Below are 24,530 nucleotides of genomic sequence, written 5' to 3'. Positions count from 1 at the left end.
GTCATTCTTATTAGTAAGCTGAGGTTCTTCAGACATTCTGGGAATTTTTAGCACAACCACAGATTACTTTTTTGATCTCAGTGACATGTATACACTAAGTACTCGAAGAGCTATTAAAGTGTGATTTTACAAAGAGCCATAATCACCTAGTAAAAATCAAGTACGATTTTCCCACCAAATTGTCATAGCAAAAATAACACACTATACATTTCAGAGCAAAGATGAGCACACATTCCCCACTGGATGCTTTCCCCAAAACTCTCCAAAATCCAACTTGTTTTGTAGCTCTTGAGATAATTCAAATAGTGCTGAAGTACTTCCTGAGGGAAGCTCTTTCTTGCTGCCTTGGGATACGCAGTACCATTTTGTGGCCTGACATGACTCCAAACCTAACTTGTGCTTCCCACACACAGCCTTGTTCTCAAATACCTATCTAGGACTTAACACGGAATTCACTCTTCAAGGCAATGTCTTGACTGCCCGTCTCGGCTTCTAGAGTTTCCAGAGTGATTAACTGGCACCTTATTGTTTTCAAAATTCTTACAGACCTTTCAGATTTTCACAGATCTTTTAACCACTAGAAGAAGCCTGAGTGTTATCCATACAGTTAATTCATGTTAAAAGACATCTGACTTCTAATCCATCTTTAATACAGAAGCATCCAAACTCAACTGCTGTAACAGATAGAGATAAGTTGTCCCAAAATAGCCAGAATAAAAGTGTGAGCTCAACTGTAAAGATCATGGGTGGAATTAAGCTGCTGAAATTCCAAATATAACTATTGCATCTCTTGGACAAATTTGGACCTATGCCTCATCCACACTGAAGCCAAAAGCTTTAAAACACGCTTCCAATTTCAGTCGTATAGAGCCAAATGCTAAAAGAAAACAGTAATTTTTCTGTATTATGTGAGCTTATGAAAAGATGGAAAAGTACTGAGGGTTTCCATTTTCAAGAAATTCACAACAAAGAAGCTAGCAGATTTTGAGTTGCCTCCTAAATGTTATCAAAAGTTTTGCTCACTTTGTAATATTTTTGTAAGACAAGAGCTTTACAACATTTTTATACGGAAAATAAATCTAGAATGTTTATTTGTAATTTGAAGTCACAGTACTCAAACCACAGGCAAGAAGTTTTGCATGTGAGTGTATAACTGACATGAGGCAGGGTTTTCAGAAACAGGTTCTAATACAGTTCAAAACCGAATTCTTTTCACATTTATTAGTTTGCTGGTTATACAGATTGTTGGCATTTTAGTGTATTTTTGATATTTATGTCTTTTAAAAATGTATATACTCATTTATGTTAGGAAGTCTTGTTCTAAACTCCACTTTGCAGAACTAGCTGTGTTACAACATCACAGAAAACAAGGAAGTAACAGAGACAAGTGAATATTACTATGATTTTTAAAAATCCCAGTCATACATCTTGAAATTCACATTTGAGTAAAATGTTCAAAAGAAAATAACGCCTCTAATGATGCATCATCATAATTATATATCATTATTTATCTCTCCATAGGGCCTCCCTCAATTCAAAATGGAAATAAAACCCTAAAAAATCTAAATACTTCCCTTTTATGTATTCATTCCTCCAATAAGGAGACAAGTTTCTGAAGACCTTTGAGGTCTTCTTAATGGATTGTGGTTGAGATTGAGAACAGTCCCTCAGCAAGAAGGGGAAGGATAAGGTGACAGCAACAACATTCTTGTGTTCTTCTGCTGAAGGAGCATCCTCCCTGTGTTCGCAGAGTTGTTCTCTGCTCTAATGGACATCCTCTGTCCCTGGTTACAACGCCCTGCACAGCACATCTTCACACAAAAGGGAATGTGTTTGAGTAACAGACACATTTCTCTTGAGGTGATAAACAGACCCTGTCTCACCATTGTGGGCTAAATTACAAGCTAGGCCCACATTTTCATAGAATCCTATAATCATAGAATATTTCGGGTTGGTAGGGACCCTGAAAGTTCATCTAGTCCAACCCCCCGCCCCCCCCGCAATGATCAGGGACATCTGCAACTAGATCAGGTTGCTCAGAGCCCCGTCCAGCCTGGCCTGGAATGTCTCCAGGGATGAGGCATCTACCACGTCTCTGGGCAACCGGTGCCAGTGTTTTACTACCCTCACCGTAAAAAATTTCCTTTTCAAGTCTAGCCTGATTCCCTGCTCCTTTAGGTTAAAACCATTACCCCATATCCTGTTTCAACAGGATCCACTAAAAAGTCTGTTCCCATCTTACTCATTGGTCTTTTTTAAGTACTAAAAAGGCTGCAATAAGGTCTCCCTGGAGCCTTCTCCAGGCTGAACACCCCAGCTCTCTCAGCCTTTCCTTATAGGAGAGGTGCTCCAGCCCTCTGATACATTTTCAAGTAGAAAGAAATGAAGCAAAATGAATATTTTAAAGTCAATTTCTAATCAAATTGTCACTCAAATATAGAAAGAACTATAATGATAAAAATATTACACAGCTTTTATTATGGATGTTAACTAACCCACATAGTTAGAGCCTACTGTATACTATGTGGTAACTTAATAAAATGAAACCTACCTCCACGACCAAAATTGCCAAGATCATTGGGTCCACTAGTGCCGTTGTTTACTGGCAGACTTGTGGCAGGCCAAGAGTCTGCAAGCCAAGGATAACTGGGGTCACTTGCATTCAGCAGACCTGGTCGACTGAAGCAGAATAAGAAAAAAAGATATACATACAAATATACATATATATATTTACAAAATCAAAATATCTGTGAGACAACTAGTGATTAAGAGACCGTATCACTGTTCTCCTAACAGCGCAGGTAACAAACAGTTTAGGAGACTTTAATTTATTTCAAATTAAAATTGTGTAGCCTTTGATGATTTAAAGACCTTGAGCAGTTAATTAAGGTTACATACAAATCAACTTTGTCAGTAGAAGTGGGACTAGGCATCCATCGCTATTCTGCCAGAATCCAAATGAACTCTGTTGTCTGTGTGAAACAGAGGTTAGGCAGCACCATCACGGGATCCTACACCAGGGCTGCATGATAAATTACCACCTCAAGGGAGCCATCACTCAAACTGATTGCTCCATATCAGCCATTTCCAGGACTTTGGGCTACTATTTCTTCCTTCCCTTGCATCCCAAATGCACGCCTGTCATCTACAGCCTGGTAACTCTTTCTTTGAGCATTCTGGGCTGGTTTAGAGGCAAACAGGTTTGAGTAGGATTAATAGAAAATCCACAGCTATCTTTATCTGCCACTACTGCATGGCTTTTATATCCCTGTAACACCCAGCTTTGAGAGTGGTATTAAACAGCGGGTATGTTGAAAGAAAGAGAAGGTACACTCAGACCAAAAGGGACCATCTCTCTCTCAACCAAGGATAAACAGCCAAAAATTTAGCAAGGTAGGTGAATTGCTTGTTTGCATTTAAGAGGAAAAACAAATCACTTCCTGCAGACATCCCTCCTCCCCCCAAATGAAAACAAAAAAACATCCACAGTTCTGCAGCTTTTCTAGGTTATTAGTGGACTCATGAAGTTGGAGCAACATCTCTGATCATTGCATGTTATAGACCCCCGCCTGGTACAATCCCTAAGAGAAACATCGGTTTCTATGGAAACGGCAATAAGAAGACCCAGCCGCTTTCTTGCCACATCTACTCACTCTCATTAGGCCTAATCTCTTTTTGCTAAAATATTGATTAAATGGGAGATTGGAAGTTATTACCAGGGCCTAATTACAATCTCCATATTGGCAAAGGGAAAATAGATGAGGATATATGGGCCCGTTATCAGCTTTTATCAATTTCAATTGAGTAGCCAAAGTTGTGGAATCCAGTCCTATCAATCTACAGCCTATTCATCATCCATGAATCATTTATTTCATGATCGATTAAGTGTAATTGTTCACTCACAGCAATTTAAGGGGAGCCAATAAGGAGTCTTAAACAACAGCAACTTCATTTGCTAATGTCTAATTAATGCAATAAACATCCCGGTAACAAATGAACACATTCCTTGTGATATTTACTACTCATTTCTTCCAGGGCATCTGGGAGATATGAAACATCTGGGCTTGATTCCCCCAAAGTGCACAACAGATAGGTCATTAAACCTTGTGGTAAGCTACTTAACTCCTCCTAGCATTGTCAGTCTTTCCAATGATCAGTTATTACCCAAGTGCATTACCCTATAGCATTTTTCAGATTCAGAATTTTAAAAAATAAATATGATGAAAAGACCTTTGAACAAAGAAACATACCTTCCATTGCTCATTAGTCCTCCATCTCCTCTTTGGAAAGTGACTGTGTTTCGGTTGGAAAAACAAGACGAACAAACATACACACACAGGTACACACAGGTAAGACAGGGAAAAAATCAATTAGTAATAATTAAAACTAACAATTCAAACTGCTCAGTGTCTGAGATTGAGGGTCTCTTGGCATCATCACTTAATGAAGTACAAAAATGATACGAAAAGGATCAAACACATTAGGGCAAGATTTTGCTTAGGATTTCACTGCACGTTATTGATAAACATCAATTTGCTCTGTAGTGTGAAAGGCAAAACAGCTGCCTGGGCAAGAGGCCTGAATTTACCACAGGTCCCTTCATATGACTTTGTATCTCAAGACTGTGCCATGTGATTAAATTGTTTTCTTGGCATGCTTTTGCCTCAGTACATAATGACATTGCACCAGTGAGTTAATAACATCATGTCTTACTGCAGTAATATAATGTCACCACACAAATATGCCATTTCGCAGGACAAATACAAAGAAGTGGCAGCTCTATTAGAGCTGAGGGGGTAAAAAAAAAAAAAAATACAGCTGCACTGTTTCCATTAGAAACTGTACAGTATAATAACCAGCACCCACACATAATACATACACACAAGTATCACTGGGAAGAAAAAAGTTTCCAGTCTTGCTATGAGGGATGCCAAGGACATATTCAGAGGGAGACAACTGTTTTTATGGTTCCATTCATGGATGTTTGACAAGAAACAGACTATCCCTTATCTACCTTATTAACAGGATTACATTTCAAGGCAATATATGTAAACCCACATTACTGGTGAGATGCTAATTGACAACGTTTGATGCTCCTTTTTGAAGCACTGGCAAATATTTTGAATCAAGGCCAACAGACTACTCTGGTTCTCAGTGGCAATATCCCATTATTTATTGTCAGGCATAGATAAGGCAGACTATTCAATTATATCAATGTTGCAGACACCTGCATCCTTACAGGCCCCTGACAAGATGAAGGTTCGCATTTCAGAGAGGAATAGAAGAGTCTGTGGCCAGTTTAATTTTAAATGGGTCCTGGTTTGGAAATACTATTTACCTTAACAACACAGACATTCCCATCATTAAATTATAGTGCTCAGAGTACTTGCAAGATTTTCCAAATATTAGTCCACACTACACTAACTCAAGATTAGGCTTTCTGTTCTACATGATTCTAACCAGACAAAGTTACTACACCCAATAGAAATGCTATGATCATTAAAAAAAGAGCAATGACATAAATACACTTGGAAAATACTTCTGATACTTCATAGAATGCTTGTCACTTTATTAACTTCTAGGATAATTTCACAGGCTACATTCAGCAAAAGGGACAAAACTGGCCCCTCTGGAAGAGTCCTTGGGTAGGGTGATTAATTACCCTTCACTGCAGAACAGACTAATATCAATATCAGAAAATCACTGTAGTCATATGTCACATCAAAATGGTTAATAGCTGAATTTTGAAAGGATGTAATCAAACAAATTAATGAAAAGAAAATCAAAATGCAAGTACAGGAACTATTAAATAAAAGTCTGCTTTGAAAAACAAGACATGGTAAAACATTGCAGCTAATTAATTTTAGAGCTGATGGTACTTTCACTCACGTTTTTTCTAACGGGCTGTCAAATGACTGTATCACGCGCTGCTCAAAAGTGCTGTGGATATCATGCGTGAATATGCAAAGAGGCTGGTACTGCCTGGCTATGTTTCAAAGTATTTTGGTCAAAAGTACATTAGATGTTGTTTCCTTTCTCCTTCCCCTTTTAATTTATTACTACATTTCTCCAACTTTCTGAATGTGTCAAAGAGACGAGAAATAAGGAAAATGAGAAACAAAGGCACTTTTGCTAAGATTTAAGGTATTCCAGTAAAACATGTTTTCTGAAAAGTGCCTGAGATTGATGCTCTTGCTTAGAGTATTATCTACCAGAATTAATTTTAAAGCAATATTTTCACCACTTTTATAGTAAATAGATGTGTGTGAGATTTTAACTTTGTATCACATAGGAAAAAAACAATACTTATTGTCTCCAAAATATGTATATCCCCTGTTTACCTCTATAAAGCAAAGCTAAAATGGGAGAGGTAGCAGGAGATTGAAGCAATGTTTGCCAGACACATTTTATTTTCTGCGCAGTGAGGTATGAAAAAAAAATTTTGAGGCATACTGTGAGAAACATATCAAGAAAACACAATATTGAAACCTTGTAGCTAGAGCCATAGTTGCTGCAGATTGGCTGTGGCATATGAGCTTGTTGGGAAGGGATGGGTATCACAGCATTTACCCTTTTCTGCTCTGTATCCTGGTGGTAGTAAATGTTGCCTGTTTTTTCATACATTAAATAACCTTATCCCTTCCCAACATAAACACTGTTTTTAGAAGAAAGTTTCAGCTTAGTTTATTAAAAAAAGAACTTGTCTCGCAGTGACATTGTTTTTCCTGGGGAAGACTGTGCCTGGCTTATGTGACTGTATGGAACTGGGCAGGAATACAGGTTCTTTCTTTTATCCTCCACCATGTGTACCAATGCATGGATGGTTATAATCTTCAAGAGAAAAGAAAGTATTTTAGATGCTATTCTTGGTGGAAAAGGCTTCAGAGTATCAATTAAGCTAAAGAAAATTCCTCTTCAAGTGTGGACACATCATCGTGATGTTGCAGAAAAAAAAAATATCCCTGATGCCATCCATAAATGGACTACCTGAGGCTGGATAGAGAAGGTGCCTTCCTTTTTGCATCAATATTGTGAAAGGAAAGACAGCTAACAACAGAAGATATGGTCAGGCTGCCAACACAAGCACAATGTTTATCATTCCTGCCGCATGTTTTGTCAGCATTTTTGCCTGCAGTTTGATTTCTGCAATTACAAAACAAGTCTAAACGCCTGAATAGGAGCATACTTAATTCAATGCAGGCTCGTAGATGTCACTGTAAAAATAAAACACACAGACAGCTGGCTTTATTCATCATGTCTCCACTTCACAAAGAAGCAGAGCAATTTCAAGGGGCAACGTAAGAGGAAGAAGGGATGTCCCTATCACTGACCTACCCATCTCCCCTGCTTTTTATCACTAAGGAACCAAAAGAGCTCTTTCAGCACTCTTTGCATCTGATATATGTTCTTAGGAAGGCTGAAGACCTGCAGGGATGAGATTGGTTTTCAAAAGAAGATGAAAAAACAACCTCTGCATAGAGATTTTGAAGGAATCCCCACCAGCTCATACTTCAAGGACTATAAAAATGCAGAAATATAATCCAAAGTGCATTTTAAATGTATAAATATTTAAAGAAATGATATTGTATATATTTGCATGAAGAAAAGCATATGTTAAGGAGCTTTTCACATACTTTTTATTAAATATATAATGAGGTACCCACACCATTTACTAATACTATCTGACAAGGTTAAACTTAATCTTCATGCCTGCTAGAACTGGAAAAATACGAATGTATAGTAAGTTGACATTCTGAGGCAAGAAAGCTGTAAAAAGCTTTAGAAGGCTTTCTGTATGCCTATCTCTAGTAGGCCACATTTTCCTACCACAAATGAAAACTTTAATGTTGCCAGCCAAGCCTCATTCCTTTTTGTGATAAGCTGTTCCTCAAATATGAATGTAGATTAATCCTTTTTTAATAAGCATTAACTCAGAACAGATAATCAGCACATAAAAATTCCATCAAATCTTCTGTCTACCTTTGGATGATTCTGTCAAATAATTTATCCTCATGTAACAGTTTCAGGAGTTGTGCATAAAATGTGTAGCATTCCATAACTCTCTATTTTTAATTTGTTTTTGTTTACTTAGTTTCATGAAATCTTTAATCCCAAGGAGCGCTACTCACTAAATAATCTTACCTACTCATAAGTGAAAACACATATTTGCTTTCTTTGCATGACTGATGGCCAAGACACTTGAAAACACCTGAGTATTCCAGTGAGTGTGTACTGGCACAACACATTTGAGGGCACAGGAAAGACAAGCAGATAAACAAAATCTCGCTTATTTATCAACGAATTCCACGCCTTTGTTGTTTAGTCTTTATACCACATGTAAAAAGAATTGCAGCTTTCATACAAAATAAACAAAGTCAGCTCCATCATTGTAATACGGGAATGAAAGAATTAATTTATTACACAAGAAGTCTCTTTTGTGCCATCGATCTTTTCTTGTATCATGTAGACACTCAACAGTGTTTGTGTATATCCAGACAATCTGAGTAATGTGTAACCACGAAAATTATTTTTAAAAAAATCGGTGAAGCAACACTTTAGCTTTCATGGAAACTCAGAAAAGTAAGATCAGTCCATCCTTTACATCCCAGAACAGACCACTGAAAAGGAGTAATGTTTGCATTTAGTGTCTCTGTGCCAGATTTGGTTTTGCTGATAGTCTGTCATGGTCCCAAAAGTGCACACGTCTTGCATAGCTGCAGATGATGACACTGTTACTTACCAGTAGTACTTTAACGAACATGGTCGAAAATCACATGTTCTGTAGTACTGACATTACCCAGAATCAATATCTGGGAAGTCATGATGGGGGAAAGAGAAGTGGAGGAACAGTGATGTACAGAATTGTGGCTCAGAAAATACTGGAGTCAGTTCAACTGAAAATAAGTAAAAAGATCTAGCTATGATTTTCAGTGCCACATTTTATTTGTGACCATTTGAGCATTAGATCAGTGCTTATGAAAATGTTCACAAAGACAGAAAGCTTAACAAATTTAATTCAATTATTTTTCTCTGGCACAAATCTTTGCCAATAGCATGACATTTGCTGTTTGCTCTTCTACACAGAATGTTACAGTAGTTTAGTCACACAGCAGAAATTATACCTCTTAGGAGCCTAATAACAGAATACAAATAACAAATAGTCCCAGTGAATAACCCATAATCTGAAAATGACCCAAAATAACATTTTTAGCAAATGATTACATAACTGCACAACCCACTATTTTTAGTGTTTTAAGTTCTACATATATGCAAATAAAACTGAAGGAAAACAAAACAAAAACCATTCACATCAGAAATAACTGAAAGAATAGTTTTTGGGTTGTGTTTGAGATAAAGTATATGAATGTGCCACTAATACTTTCGGTTCTCTTTTGCATACAGTCATATCTGCACATTCTGCAATTTTATAAAGGAAGAATTTAAAGCAGATGTCTGAACAAAACCTCCTAAACTCTGAGTATACTAAGATAAATTCATCTTTAGTAAAACTTTATTGACAGCTGTCTCTGATGAGATTTTGAAAGCTACATACCACTGTCTAAATATTTAGATCTGAAACCAACTTTTATAAATCACAGCTTTGAAGGGAACAACATACAGTTGTGAGTGTAATCAAACGTCCACTATCACAGATACGTTTGTCTAAATAATATTACCAGTGGCAAATTCAAGTATTAGAGAAGCAGAAATGTTTCTTATGGAACTCTGGGTATAAAGATAAAAAACATGGGCTATATTCTTTCATAAGAAGGAATTTTTTATTTTTTAATTAATGATTTTTTTGGACTTGACTACTGGATGGTTTAGATTCTCAGTGCCTCCAGAAATGTTTACAGGTCAGGGAATAGAACTGTGTTGTTAGAGTTCTATGAAGTCCATTAAATATCAAAACTACTTTTACAAAAGCAAATTTTTGGCAGAGCCAAATCCTAGCTGCCCAGAATATATGGATGAACTGCACTGAATCATTCAGTCACTCTGGCTCCAGCACAACCCTGTGCAACACCAGTGTAAGCTACAAAGACAATAGAGACAACTCACCACAGTTACAGAAAGCTCACAGTGGCATAATCACAGAAACCAAGAGCATAAATGCATTATGTCATTTTAGAAAAACCCTATGTTGTGTCTCAAATAAAAGCAAGTAAGCTGTTTAGGGTAGGATAGAATCATTTAGGTTGGAAGAGATCATCAAGTCCAATCATAACCTAACTCTAGCACTAAACCATGTCCCTAAGAGCCTCATCCATATGTCTTTTAAACCCCTCCAGGGATGATGACTCAACCACTTCCCTGGACAGCCTGTTCCAGGGCTTCACGACCCTTTCTGTGAAGAAATTTTTTCCTAATATCCAATTTGAACCTTCTCTTCTGCAACTTGAGGCCATTTCCCCTCATCCTACCACTTGTCACTTGGAAGAAGAGACCAACACCCTCCATGCTACAGCCTCCTTTCAGGTAGTTGTAGACAGCAATAAGGTCTCCCCTCAGCCTCCTTTTCTCCAGGCTAAACAGCCCCTGTTCCCTCAGCAGCTCCTCATCAGACTTGCACTCCAGACCCCTCACCAGTCTGAACTCTCTCCAGCACCTCAATGGCTTTCCTGTGGCGAGGGGCCCAAAACTGAACACAGGATTCAAGGTGTGGCCTCACCAGCGCCGAATACAGCGGGATGATCACTTCCCTAGTCACGTGCCCTAGAATGTGCCATGCCACAACTTATTCGGACTTGAACAAACATGACTGGAAGCCAGAGGAGCAATTTCTGAGCCCTCAGAGCTTCTCCATGAGGACACTTCTCCCTTGTAATGTCACAGGCCCGTTGGGTAGACACCACCACCTTTGCTCATCTGCCTTGACAGTCATCTGCTCTTTCCTGCTAAGCTAAACACTGAAGCTGTGCCTGAAGATAAGCAAGAGTTAGAAAGCAGCTGGCTGAGCATGAGGACCAGTCTGGCAGTAGGAAGACTGGCCTCTATCACATGGACAGCAGAGGGGACAGAATAAGAGAGCTTTGCAACGGCAACTGAGGGGCCAAACTACATGAAAATGCTGAGATTTATCAACCTTTTACATGGTAACACTGAGGTACAATTGGGTTTGAGTTTTTCAATCGAGAGCTTAGGTATGAGAGCAGAAGCTAATAATTTGTATTAATTATGACTATTATTCTGTACCTTATTTTTCCTGGGTATCCATATGTTGACTAAGCTGTTTGTAACCTGCTGTTTCAGCCACACTTTGTTTATTCTTCACATGTTTAATCATGCTTACAATAATGGTCTGCTATATGCTATGTTTATTAAAGATATGAAAACTAGTATATCAACTTTGAATTGGGTAGGCAGAAAAAAACAAATGCTTCAGTTTCAAAAATACTGTAAAGGCAATGCATGCATAGATTAATCACTAGATTGCTTGGAAATCTGAACACTTCATAGTAAGGCTGATCACAGAATCACAGAATGTTAGGGATTGGAAGGGACCTCAAAAGATCATCTAGTCTAATCTCCCTGCCGGAGCAGGAACACCTACATGATGTATAGGTAATTAATGGCTGAAGTGGAAGAAACTTCTATTTCCTCAGTTAGATCTTAAAAAATGTTTGAGGCACATTTTTTGAGCTTTAAAAACAAAATTTGGTTATATATGACTAATTCTTGTTTATGCTATGTTAGTTCAAGTATATTGTCCTACAAATTACTTTCAAAATTGCTTTATTTCAAGGAGTTAGATGAGTAAGAAGTATGCAAAATTATTATGACAGAGACATTAATGGTGGTAGATTTCATGTTCCTCTGGAATTGCTAGGAGAATGAATGCTACATTCTATCACAGATAGGTGGCAGAAGTGTTCCTCCTTGCACTTGGTTTTAATTCTGCATACCTCACACGTTCATAAACAGATAGCTAATGTTTGCAATGATGTGTTGGCGAGGTAAGAGACAGACTAATGGACAGTACCTGCAGGGGTGAAGGTGAAGGACTGAACTGCAAAACAAGAAAGCAAACACATTGTGAGTTACACACCCTGACAACAAGCGCTAATTGCAGGGCACGAGTTTCCTCTGGAGATTCCTCTGTTGATGTTGCATATCGTAAGCAGGACATAACAGTTGACCTTAAAACACTAACCAGCCAGCAGCCAATGAGAAATGATGATTGGAAAGGTGAGCAGTGAATTTTGACATCACATTTGAAGACGTTTTGTGTGGACATGCTGTTCTCCAAACTGTGAACATTAGGATGAATTTTGAAGCATGATCTGTTACGAACTTTCCTTGCTGAAAGCATACACTAATGCATGATTCTGATAATGAGAATTCTGTGTCATGATGCAATGTTCACATCACACTTAGAAGCGGCAAACAAGGAATGAGTTGCAGGAGACACACTGTTTATAATGATTATTATAATTATTTACAGCTATGTATTTTAAAGTATAAAAAGACTTTGCTCTCAGCCTCCACCCCACTTCTCCAACATGTCACCTCACACACAGGGCTAATCTGCTTTTAAAAAAAAAGAGTAGTCTTAGCTTGGCTCCAAAGTGTATGTAATAGGACTGTTTCCCAAGAGGAATAACAGTACAGCTCTTTCAATATGAAAATCTTGGGATCTAGACTAATATTTTGTATAAGCGCATGTGTAAGTATGTGTGAAATATATCAGTTTCTCAATTAACACCACCACACCTCTTGGAGTACAAGTCATAGTTGTTAAAAGCAAAAAAAACCCAAACACCTCAGCAAAAAACATAACCTTTGAATGACTGAAAAGCAACATAGAACAGTTTCTTTCTGGTTTAGTGACCCTAGTCAGGACATTGAGGAGTCAGATGATGGCTAACAACAAGGTGAGGACGCACAGGACTGTTTGGTTGCGAGCAGGGAATGAATGTTGGGTTTTGGCAAGGTCTTAGAGATGCCCAGCCACTTAGGGAACTGAAGTCTTTAGGTTCTCATGTGATAACTTGGAAACAGAAAAGTACTAGTGTAACTTTAATCTGATATAATGTTAACGTTAAATTTGCTGTGTCCTCAAAAGTGAAAATCTTGCTCAAAAAGGAAATGTTTTCTCTTTTAAAATGTGTAATAAGCACTACAAGAGAACCTACCCCAATATTTGATTTTTCATGTTAAATTAGGGTTCCGAGTGACCCCTTTTATGGTTATTTTATATTCACCTGACTTCCTAAAAATCCAAAAGAATCCTGAAGCATAGAATAACACACAAAATAAACAGCTGAGGGGAAGAAAAATTCTTTTAATTTGGTGAATGTATTTATTTTTCCAAATGTAGTTTTCAAAAATTAATTTCTAACTGGAGCAGCACACTTGGTACGAAAGGGATCCCACTGTAAAGGCATTCCAAAGTGTTCTACCTCCAAGACAAAAGTTTTTATGGCTTCTGCCACAGGTAAATTTTAACCACACTTTTCTGTCTAATACACTACTCTCTTCTCCTCCAGTTATAGGTATTGAGTCACTGATTAAGTACCTACATTCATTTCCCGTGCATATGGCTTCAAGCACGTGGAAATACATGGTAATGAAGAAGACGACCAAAAACTCTTTCTAATGTTCATTGTAAGGGTCTAGTCTAATTCATATTTGAGCACATAAATGGAGTCAGAATGTTAACAGGGTGCCTTCTGAGCAAGGAGCAAGAGGTACCATTAATCCTCTTTGTACTTTTTTATGCTAGACGTGCTGGAGATGTAAAAATAAAGACTGTCTTATGACAATGATGAAATGTGGTACAGAGCAATGCATTAAAGCTTTTCATATATCAGCATTTTCACAGCATATGTTTAAAACAAGCATACAAAATTCAACCAGGCCACCTTTGCTGTGAGTACAAAACATTGGTTGGTTTTGCCTTTTTTTTTTTTAAGTAGGTTTAACAGCACCTGCTCTTTTCCTGATAGGACTTGATGAGATGGTAATAAATAGTTATTGTTCTTACCAGCATAATTGCTGAGCCCCTTCCTCTTCTTTCTGCGCCAGTACAGCCAGATGCTGAAACCCATCAGAATTACCCAACATGCACCACCAATGCCAGCTATAAAGGCAGGCTGTTTGACAACATCAGTGATTTGCTCAGTTATGCTGTTGTTATTTTCAGTGATGACAACTTCATTACGACCTCCTGCATAAAAGAAAATCAACAGAACGTTGTTATTATGGATTCTGTAATACAAATAGGAACCAAGTACTGCAAATTAAAAAAAATTATCTACACTAGCAAAGCTTTAATGAGTACCAATGCACACCTGAAAACCAATGTTTCTAGAAAGTAAATTCATAATTCATTGTTATTTTGCAAACATATAGTTGAAAAGATTGCTCTGTAGCATACTACCAAGTAATCTAACAGATGACAGTCCTGAGCCTTTTTTTTTTTCTAAATAGACATGTTTCTTGGTTTCTTTTTTACATAATTATAGACAGAAAACAATGAGAAAATAGATCATAGGAAACCTATCAAAAATGAATCAAGAAATCAATAAATAGCTTTTTCCAAATGAGAAATCCAAATTCAAAACATGCTACATCAAAAGACAGTTCCTTCTTTCATTGCTGCCAGTATGCCAAAAATGCTTACTCTTTTTTCTTTTTTTTTTGCATGCTAGAGTTTCCAAATTTAAAATAAAGAAATAAGATATATGTATTTTCAACTGTGGCAAAGATGCATTTTCCAGCAATTATTTCATGGGGAAAACAATCCATAAAAATCCTAAGTGCACCAACTTTGACACAAAGCAGAAAATCATGTAGTTAACAGTAAGTTCTAAACAATCACAGCGACAGATGTTTTTCTTTCACCTAGAACAAGCATGCAAAGTTCTTAACATCATAATTATGACATGGAATACCAATTACAGTGACATGCTTCAAAATCTATTATATGGGATTTTAAATTGTGTATTTGACATTAGAAAACTGTTAATTTCAGTAGATGCTCCTGTTGTTTTTTTCCTCCTCTTTCTGTAAAAGAGAACTTTTCTAAAAGGAAAAGCTTGGCTTCTGGCTTGAAAACAAAAGTTCACAAAAAGCATGAACGGAAATTCAGGAAACGTTACAGCATATAGCTCTAGGGCCAGGAGTTTTCTACTTCAAACTTTCCCTTGTCAAAAATTGTTAGTTTTAAAATTAGGAAATGCAGAACAGATTTTTCTGCAAAAAAATATGAATATTGATCATATGCACATTTAATATAAACTGCCCACATCTGCAGTTTTGAAATCGGTGAGAGAATTATCCATAATTTCTGGTAAAAGCATTTCTATAGCTCAATCCTTGAAATGTTTATGCAGTATTATCAGATGCCTGTATGCATGCTGAAGAAGGATTTTGAGCTGTAAGAGTAGCTACTCTAGTGAGACAAAAAAGATGCAACTGCTATGGTTGTCAATTATGAGACTCTATTGCACACATGTAAAGGTAGAAGATGGCAATAAAATGCTGAAATGGTCATTCAGACTAAATTATTAAAAGTATTGCAGCATTATGCCTTGTTGTGAAAATGTCCACATTTTTCGTCTATAATTCAGCAACGGATAAATTTACCGCTCACGTCTTTCAACAGAACAGCCCCTGTGTCAGCACACTGGCTTCATCCTAAAACGAACAAACAAGTTTGCTGGCTAAAGCAGATGTGAGAAGCCTGACACTTCCAGTTTTATTTCCATGGCCACTTCTTTTCAGAAGACCCATAGTTTACACCAGTCAAGCTGTGAATGAGAACAAGTGTCCCTTCCCTGCCCAGGCCTGCAGCCCTGGACTGAGGTGCTCAGGAAGAAAAGTGATTCAATCACACTGCTATCATGCTGTTAGCGATCTCTGTGATTGCATTAAGCTTCCTCTCTTTCAGCACCATGTCAATATTTAGTAATGATGACCGTCTGCTTTTATAAGCAGACTGTTGAAACTGTGCTAGAGCTTGGCTTGTCTTCAGTGGTTCTGTGCAAGAAACAAAACAGGCTTCTCACAAACCAAATAGGTCCCACAGAAGGATGCTGGCAGACTACGGATGCTAGTATAAAAAGGCAGTACACCAGTACTGGCATCACGTACCAGTCTACACTGGCCATGCTGGTACGCTTTACTAGCATCAGAGCCTGGTAGCTGCAGCTGTCCTTTCCCAGGCTTTCCTATTGTGTCTTGCTGCTGCCAAAGGCCTGATGGTTTCCAGTTCTGATGCAGTAAGCAAGAACAAAACTCAGTGAGCACCTGTGACACGGAAAAGAAGGGGGCAGCTGTGGCTTCTTTATTGGATTTTCCCTTTTTTTCCTGCCCATTGAATCAATCCATAGGTGCACCCCAGTGCTGAAAGACAACGTTCTGAGAGTAAAACTAATAGAAATAGGCACTCTATGGCATGCTCTTCCAAGCACACAATTGTTTTTCTAGTAGAAATCAGCATGGGAGTTGACATTCCTCTAATTGCCATTAACTTTCAGTTAATTTCTATGCCCTTTGGAGGCGAGGTACTAGCAGTGGGATGGTGAGGAAACAGGCAATGCTGGCAGAGGCAGCCACACTGCCATGGAGAAGAGTACGCAGTGAAGTGCTTCAGAGACATCAGCTTCAGGAGTGAATGCTCCTGAACTCAAGAAAAGAGCAAGTGCTTTTGGCTAAAGCCTCCAAAAAGGCTGAAGATCCCATTTTCTTCTCTAAGGTCAGAAACCAGTGTTTTGAGAACAGAGGATGAGAGAGCAAACTACAGAGAGTCTAGCAGGAGCTGGCAGTGGACTTTATGATCTCCCTCTCTTCCAGCAAAAGATGAGATCTGTCTCCAAATTACCTTCTAAAGTTGGCAGTCTGGCTGTTTGCTCTCACCCTTCAGTGCCTAGCAATTACAACTGCAAAAGTAATAATTCATTTAAATGTCAAAATAACATATGCTTTGTGAATTTGGTGATTGAAAAATAAATGGATACAGAGGAATGTTACTCACTGACGTTTGATAAAATTAATACAATCTTTGGGGTTTGGGAAAACAAATGATATTAATTTTATATTTCTTTATATAATATTTAAGCAAAAGTAATACATATGTCATCCAAGGTACCAGTGTACTATTGCATATACTGCAGGTGTTTCTGTAACAATGCTGTCAGTTCAGCTAATTAGAACATAGACAAGGGAAGTGTGTGACCTGTAACGCTCCATTGTTCCCGAAGACAAAAACATAATGAAATATAATGTCTTCCTCCCATTGGAGAGTAATGAAGAACAAAACTAATTTGTCTGACCAAAAATTAATTAGACACATCAGATTCGATTGTACCTATTACTGTGAAAGTTTGCAGCTGTTCCTCATATTATTATGCCAATGATGGAATGTAAGAGTGAACAGGCCATCTGATCAAAAGAAACAAAAGCTATACCATTAACCAACATTGCTGTTATCTCCAATTTTATTTCTAGTTTTCCAAGTGAATTTTTTTAGTGTATCGATAGTGATCATGAAAATTTTATTCTTGATTCTCTTTGAGTGTTCCATAAAATTGTTCAACAGCCTGTTTGAAGTATGGGCAAAGAATTTCTGTAAAAGTGACACAATTTCTAACTAAATAATTAATATACTTCCTACTGCTTCATATTCTTCTGGCTTTACTTTCTGGATTGTCATTAATCTGTTATCCAGAATTGGTCTGGAAAGTTAGTAGTTGATTATCCACCATGAAAATCAGTTATTTTCAGAAAACAAAACAAAACAAAACCAAAACCAAACAACTTCTTAGAAAAACATATCCTAAGAATAATATCTTATTTATTTTTATACACCGGACTCCACATTTGGTGACAATGAAAGTTGTAATGTAAAGCAACATGGGTTAACTCTACTTCTTCACTGACCTGCTTTCTCCCTAACTCAGCAATTCTGCAGTTGTTGACTCTGTGTGCAAGTAGTTACACAGCATAGCTAAGCGCCAGACTATTTTTGACTCCATTATAATACAGTCAATAATGTTTTCTAATTCATGATGATGTTTTGAGGTTTATTCACTAGCTCATTTTTAATCCATGTAATTTTTTTTTTTAATTTACCTCCATTTTTTTCTTATTTTATGTTCTTGATTCTCAAGTCAAACATTGAGCGGTACAAACTCAAATTTTCCAGAAATAGTATCACTTAAACACTTTTACCTTCATCAAGCAAATTTATACTCTGATAAATAACTGCCAGTAATTCATAAATAATAGAAAAACAAGAACTAAAGAAAATGGAGATACAGACGATACAAGTAATGACTCCAGCTTTGGGGTCCCAAAAGAGAAAAAAGAGATGAGAACAGAAACACAACCCAAACAGAAAAGACTCTCCTTTACTTTTTATGCAATGGACACTTAAACGTGCAAAGATGCCACCAGACAGGCTTGTTAAAGAAGACATTCTGGGATCATTTGAGGAACAAATAAATATCACTGTAAGTTTAACAATGCAAAATTAAGTCTCTAAATACCAAATAACTTTTTTCTTTCTTTCGTACTTTATTGGCATCCTAACGTCCCCTTTCTCTTTCCTTGAACAATACAGATCTCTCCACATTTAACTCTTGATATACCAATCATTTTTTGTAACGAAAACATCAGGATGAAGGGCTGTCCCCAGATGCAGGGCTAAGCATTCTGGGAATCATCCAGCAAAGCACTTTAGTGCAAGTTTAACTCACAACACACTAAGTGACACAAGGCTACTCAAGTGCTTTAAATGCAACACACTTAAGTGTTTTGCTGGAACAAGCCCAGTGTGTTTAGTGCCTAGCTATATGGACTTCCTAGTGAAATAAGAAAAAAAAAGTCCTGCTCAAAGCAAATGCAATGACAAGTTTTTCTCACAACATCAGTTATTTACAGAGAGATGCAAAATTTAGGCTAATTAGATGAGAGGTTTCTTGCATTTTCAAAAACCAATTCCTTGCTTTCAGTTCTAGAAAACTTTTTTCCCTTCTTTGTTTCTGTGGCTGCCTTTTTCTAAAACCAGTGCTACTTTTACCTCTGCTCTTCTATTTCCTTCTCTACTGACAATATATTCAAAGCTGACGTACCTCAGCTCCTGGTTTGATGCATAGGGAGCCTGAATACCATTAAACATTTAAGCAATGTTTAGGAGACGGTCTTTTCTGAAGTTCTACACAAAACATAATAGCTCATATTTGGGACATTTTGTTGATAACATTTTCTAGAAAGAGAATATCTAATAGCAACAAAAGACCCACAAACAAACAAAAGCCCATTTAGGTAGTAAGTAAATACAGATAAAAGCAACAAAATTCCTGTTTCATGCATTCAAAAGAGGTGCTGCTCTGCACAACTCAATTCGGTTTTGCTGAAAATGGTTATTTCTCCTATTCTTACTCTTCACATATTATTCCTGTCTTATATTTTATATTTGAGAAGAATTTTGGAAAAAATACAATCTATGTTTCCCTCAGGTCAGGAAATTAATTTAGCATGGAAACCACTACTAAGAAACAATCATTTCAAAGGCAGGGATGATAATACTACCTTTGCTCTCCATTTGGACTAAAGGCCACTTACTCTGACAGAGGAGGCTTGTCTGCTTGGGATATCTGAGAAACAGACTTCAAATGTTCAGAAAACCAACTATAAATAGTGCTTTGGGCACTAACAGTACAAGAAAGGCAATATTACAGTCATTTGAACAGGAGGAAAAAGGAGTTCAAGCTGTTAGTTTCATAAATAGATCAACCTGCAGAAGAAGTAAGTTAATAACTGTTAAATCAGTTTCGCTAGATAATCTGTATTGTCTCTTATGTTTTGGGAACGTATTTCCCTCTGTTGGTTGTGACAACTCTGCATAAAAAGAAGGCACAACATCAGCAGTCAGTGGGATGTTAAAAACTAACTAAGTAGCTCTATTCAAATCTCATCTTTTGCTCCATGGATTTTTATGCTTCCAGAAGTGATTTATGAAAATGTTTCCGAAAGTCGAAACAGGCAAAACAAAACAACAGAACAGACAATCACTTACCAATTATTATGGGTTGTGGTTCACTTTTTACTCCCACACCTGCGCTCGTGCTTGCGGCAACTTCCACACGGTACTGAATACCTGGATACAGGCCACCTATTACTACTGACCGAATGGCTGCATCTACTGTTTTGTTGACATGAAATCGAGTCTCATTACCTAGGCACCAGATCTGGGACAAAAGTTGATGTGTTAAAAAATAGGAAATTCTTCATGCTTATAAACAATCGTGCAAAGATATGACATATCAAGGTATTGTATGACAAGCACTTATTTTGGACTTCTTAATGTTACTGTCCAGGAACAGCTGTAATTGTGATAATTTAGCTCAGCGAGCTATCCCAGATTAGTATAGGACCAAGCCAGCTGCAAAGACTGCTTGCAGATACCTCTCTGGCTCTCCATGGAGTGCAAATTCTGTGGTTACACTTCTTAGAAGAAGCACAGACCAGAATCATTCAAATGAAAAAGAGGTGTTATACATTAATTGAAATCTTGCTTAGTAATATGATTACCACCACACCTTTCCTAAAAAAAACTTATAATTTTTTCATTCTTAATTCCCACTGACTACTCAAATAACACAAGCACAGGTTGAAATACTTTTTAAAGTACTGAAGAAGAAACAATTTTCAAAATTCTTTCCAACTTTCTTTCACTGCACAACAGGAATACGTGAAATTTCTGAAATTAAATAAGTACAAACTCATTTTTTACTGCTGCTTTTGTGATTACTTACATTGTTCAGGAATCCAGTATCAGTTACTGACTCAATTACTCTCATTAAACAGAAAAAACACTCTATAATCTTAACTGGCATTTTGTGATGAGAAAGGTCTACGATTTCAGAGTGTTATATCCGTCTCTTGCATTTTTCATCGATTTTTACCAAGAAGTTTCAAAACTAAGACCTTTTCAGGATTCTTCAGTTAATGCTATCTGCATATATTGCTTCTGTATTATTAAGGAAAGCATGTACTACCACTCAAGAAAATCAATGCATAAAGGTATCACATGTGCACTACATAATTATAACAGCAGAAGAGAGCGCTATTGGTGGAACCACTATCAGCAAACAACTGATGTGTCTAGGCAACAGCAATGCTCTCTTTACCCTTATTTTTAACCCTCAGTGTTTTATCACACCAATTTTTTAACTTTTTTTATTTTTTTATTTTTTTATTTCCTGGGAAATGCTAGGGAAGATTTGGAGGGCAAAAGAAACCCTTGTTCTCCTAAGCTCAAGTAGATCTTATTTGCAGGTCAGAATGCATTAAGGTGAGAAACTAGTGCATTTCACTCCTTGTCTGTCCTGGTCTTAGGTTACAGCAGCTGTGAGATGCCCCTAATTAAAGGCATTTAATTCATAGATGAATTTACAGGCACTCTGACGCTTGAAATGGAATCAACAGAACTACATTCAATTTGTTAGAAAATGTACTGTGAAACCTCTGCGGTCGTTTTATACTCAAGGAAGTATTAGACTCTTCACAGTGTACTCACTCCAGCCAGCTCACTAATTGGGCAGTCACCTAGTCTAACACAGAAGGGATGTAATAAGTAGTGATTCCAGCTGTTCTTATAAACAGCCTAGAAGTCTGAGCACTCACCTGGAAAATGGCTTTTATTAACCATCAGCCCACTTTCTTTCATATCTACATATTTTGTGGTTTAGGAGTGTGCTTTACTTATTTGCCTATAAGACTTTGATGGTTAATATTGACTTATACTGGAGTCAGTGTCAAGATTAATTAAGCTAAAAAATAATTATTACTTGATATGAAAATTAGATCAATAAAATACTGGTATTAATAAATCCTAATATTGACTAAAAGCAAAGTAAAAGAAGCGCTACGCTAAACATAAATACTGTGAGCATTTACTGCATCCCTCTGACCAAGTGATAAGATGGAAGAGGTTGAACCATTAGCTGATTTAAAAGTTAAGCACCTTCTCACTTCTTGATGCTGTGTTCCCCCAAGATACAGCAGGGGAAAACAAAAGAAAAAAGACATATTTTTGTTCAGAATAGACTGCATCCACTACTTCCAGCCCTTGTGGAACTGTTCGAAAAGCCGCCCTGCTCTATCTCAATTAAAAATTTCACACTAGATATACAAGCCAGCCACAGCAAAGTTATTTAACAAACAGTGTGTTCCATAATCACAAGCCTGTAACAATGTTGAACCTTGCACAATCATTTTCTCCGTAGTCCCCTATGCCAATAATACACTGCACTTTTTCCATGTTGTGAAAATATACTTGTGCAAAAGTGAGCTTAGTGGGGAATTACAGACTACAAAAAAAAATTTAAAATTATACATAAGGAGTGGATAGTTTGAGCCATCCTAGCAATAAAGAGGAGAAAATACAACCCATACAGGCAGCTCCCATTTAACAAACTCTGGATATAGTAGGAGTGTTCAACCTGTTCCTCAGAGCAAACAGCCTCCTCACACTTTAAGTTGTGAATCTTGACAGAGATAGTACTGGGAAGAAGCCTATTATTCTCCCAGGGCCACAGTCCTTGACTTTGACCTCGAAGTGTTAGGATTAGTATTTTTGCAGGGGAAAGAAGAGGTATCTTCCCTGCCAGCTTTTCTGCCAGAATTGAAGGCACTACGAGACAGGGACTTCATCTGCCTTGAGAGCACATAAACCATTTACAAAAAAAAATCCCTTCTTCTCATTCCACAGCAGGGAAAAGCAAGAAAGAGAAGCACTATGTACTAGCTGGCAATTACAGCTCTCTTCCAGATCTAGCTCATGCTTTTCTTGCTTTTAATATAACAGTAGTACTGCACTCAGTCGTCCTTCTCCATATAATTATATGGGTGGCTGTAAATGCTGTCAGAATCTAAATCCATAAACAACACTATTGTTCTGTAATTCAAGCAGGCTTTTTCCTTAAGCACACAACCCTCCCATTACACATCGTTTCTACCTTATACTCCTGGATGACTCCATTTTGGTGATCTGGAGGGGGAGGATCCCAGGAGATGCTGATGCTTGTGCTGTTGTGATTTCCAACTGTCAGGACAGTAACAGACTGAGGAGGGGCACTTGGAGCTACATCAAAGATAGAGAACAAACAGAAGCAAGACATTAATTCACTTGCTAGAGCACGAATTTTGCTGAAACAGTGTAAGAGCAAGCAGAGAGTACACAAAGATCATTCTCTCTGCAGCCCTAGGTATGAATACTTTGTTAGGCACTAGTAATTTTGAAAAATGTCTTTCTGAAGAGAATCGTAGTGCTGAATGACAACATGGAATTTGTGGCAATGGGGAATCAATACAAATCACTCCTCATTTCTTTATATTTAGCATTTTTTAAGTTTGCATTGGAATTCTTCTCATGCTTGCTTTTGTTTTCCATAATACGCATGGATAGCTACGGATGTATCAACTAAGTCATAATGTGAGGCTGCTTCACCTGGCCTGAAAAGTGTCTTGATTTTTCTTTCCCCACATGGTCTAATGATAATGCAAGCAGCAGACATTTAAGGATCTTTTTTTGTTTCTTATTTGTTCTCCAGGAAGACATTAACTCAACAGGTTTGAACATAACACCTTGCAACTCCTAGATGGAAAAGGGTTAAAGTGTTCAGGGCTTTACACCATATGTCAGTGAACAGGGGAGGTGCTAAGTTAGGTCAGATATATACTTATGTCCTCTTTTCCCTAGGCAAATTTCTTTCTCTTCAGAGTCCTGTTCAATCATTCAGAGCTGTTTGGTTGGTCACTGCATACCAAGGCCATATTTATGAGACAATTGCTTGCCAGCCCTGATACATCGGCTAGAAGTGTGGGTGAAAAAAAAGAAAAAAATAAAATCACAGCTGTGAGTGATCAGAGCTATGCTGGCAAAGCCCCTCATGCAGCTACACCAGCAGCAGGGTGCATTTGATGGCTCAGGACATTGTTTGGGAAGCGGCGCAGGCGCACTGCTATGGAAAAGCCCCCTCTGTGAGCAACTGCTGCATCTCTGTGCCACTGCTCTCCCGTCACAGCTGCAGCTGCCACGGCAGAGGGCTGGGGCATATGTCCCCCCTTCAGCCATGTAAAACTTCTTGCAGTCCCCCATCTCCCTTCCCTAACTTCTAGGCAAGTGTTGAAACTCCACCACAGTGGCAAGCTAAGTTACCAAAGTTCATTGTAGTATATTAAGGTATTAAGTCCCTGAGGAAACAAAATGGATATCAGCTGCACTGAACTGGTCCTAGCATCTATCTAGTCCATTTATCCCAGTCCATTTATCCAGCGGTCAACAAAACTGATAGAAAGAGCATAGGAAAGTGTGAACTAATAAAGCAAGCATCTAGTGATGCCTCTCCAGGACAATTTTCCAATTCACAGAAGCTTGTTGTTTAGACACTTGCTGTTCCAGGGTGATATCTTTGTGTTTAATAACTCTTTATGGAATTTTTCTTCCACCTATTTGTCATCACCTTTAATATGATATTAAAACATTTAATCTGTAATATGGAAGCTTATTTTAAAGA

At 37.6% G+C, this 24,530-nt stretch overlaps 1 protein-coding gene across 17 annotated transcripts in view; it reads right to left on the bottom strand.

Annotated features, from left to right (window-relative positions):
* Positions 1-24,530, bottom strand: part of ROBO2 (roundabout guidance receptor 2) — a 1,099,771-nt gene that overhangs the window by 50,310 nt on the left and 1,024,931 nt on the right. For all 17 annotated transcript variants that reach the window (XM_071809783.1, XM_071809771.1, XM_071809777.1 and 14 more), the window contains 5 exons: positions 22,971-23,095; positions 20,027-20,198; positions 13,988-14,170; positions 4,251-4,293; positions 2,552-2,679 (listed from right to left, as the gene is read on the bottom strand). In XM_071809783.1, the coding sequence (XP_071665884.1) occupies positions 2,552-2,679; positions 4,251-4,293; positions 13,988-14,170; positions 20,027-20,198; positions 22,971-23,095 (651 nt within the window). The remainder of the gene's footprint in view (positions 1-2,551; positions 2,680-4,250; positions 4,294-13,987; positions 14,171-20,026; positions 20,199-22,970; positions 23,096-24,530) is intronic.

This window comes from Patagioenas fasciata, chromosome 1 (assembly GCF_037038585.1).
Source record: "Patagioenas fasciata isolate bPatFas1 chromosome 1, bPatFas1.hap1, whole genome shotgun sequence".
NCBI classification, from domain to species: Eukaryota; Metazoa; Chordata; class Aves; order Columbiformes; family Columbidae; genus Patagioenas; species Patagioenas fasciata.
Note: the sequence above shows the minus strand (reverse complement) of the source record. Positions and strands in the feature narration are given on the sequence as shown.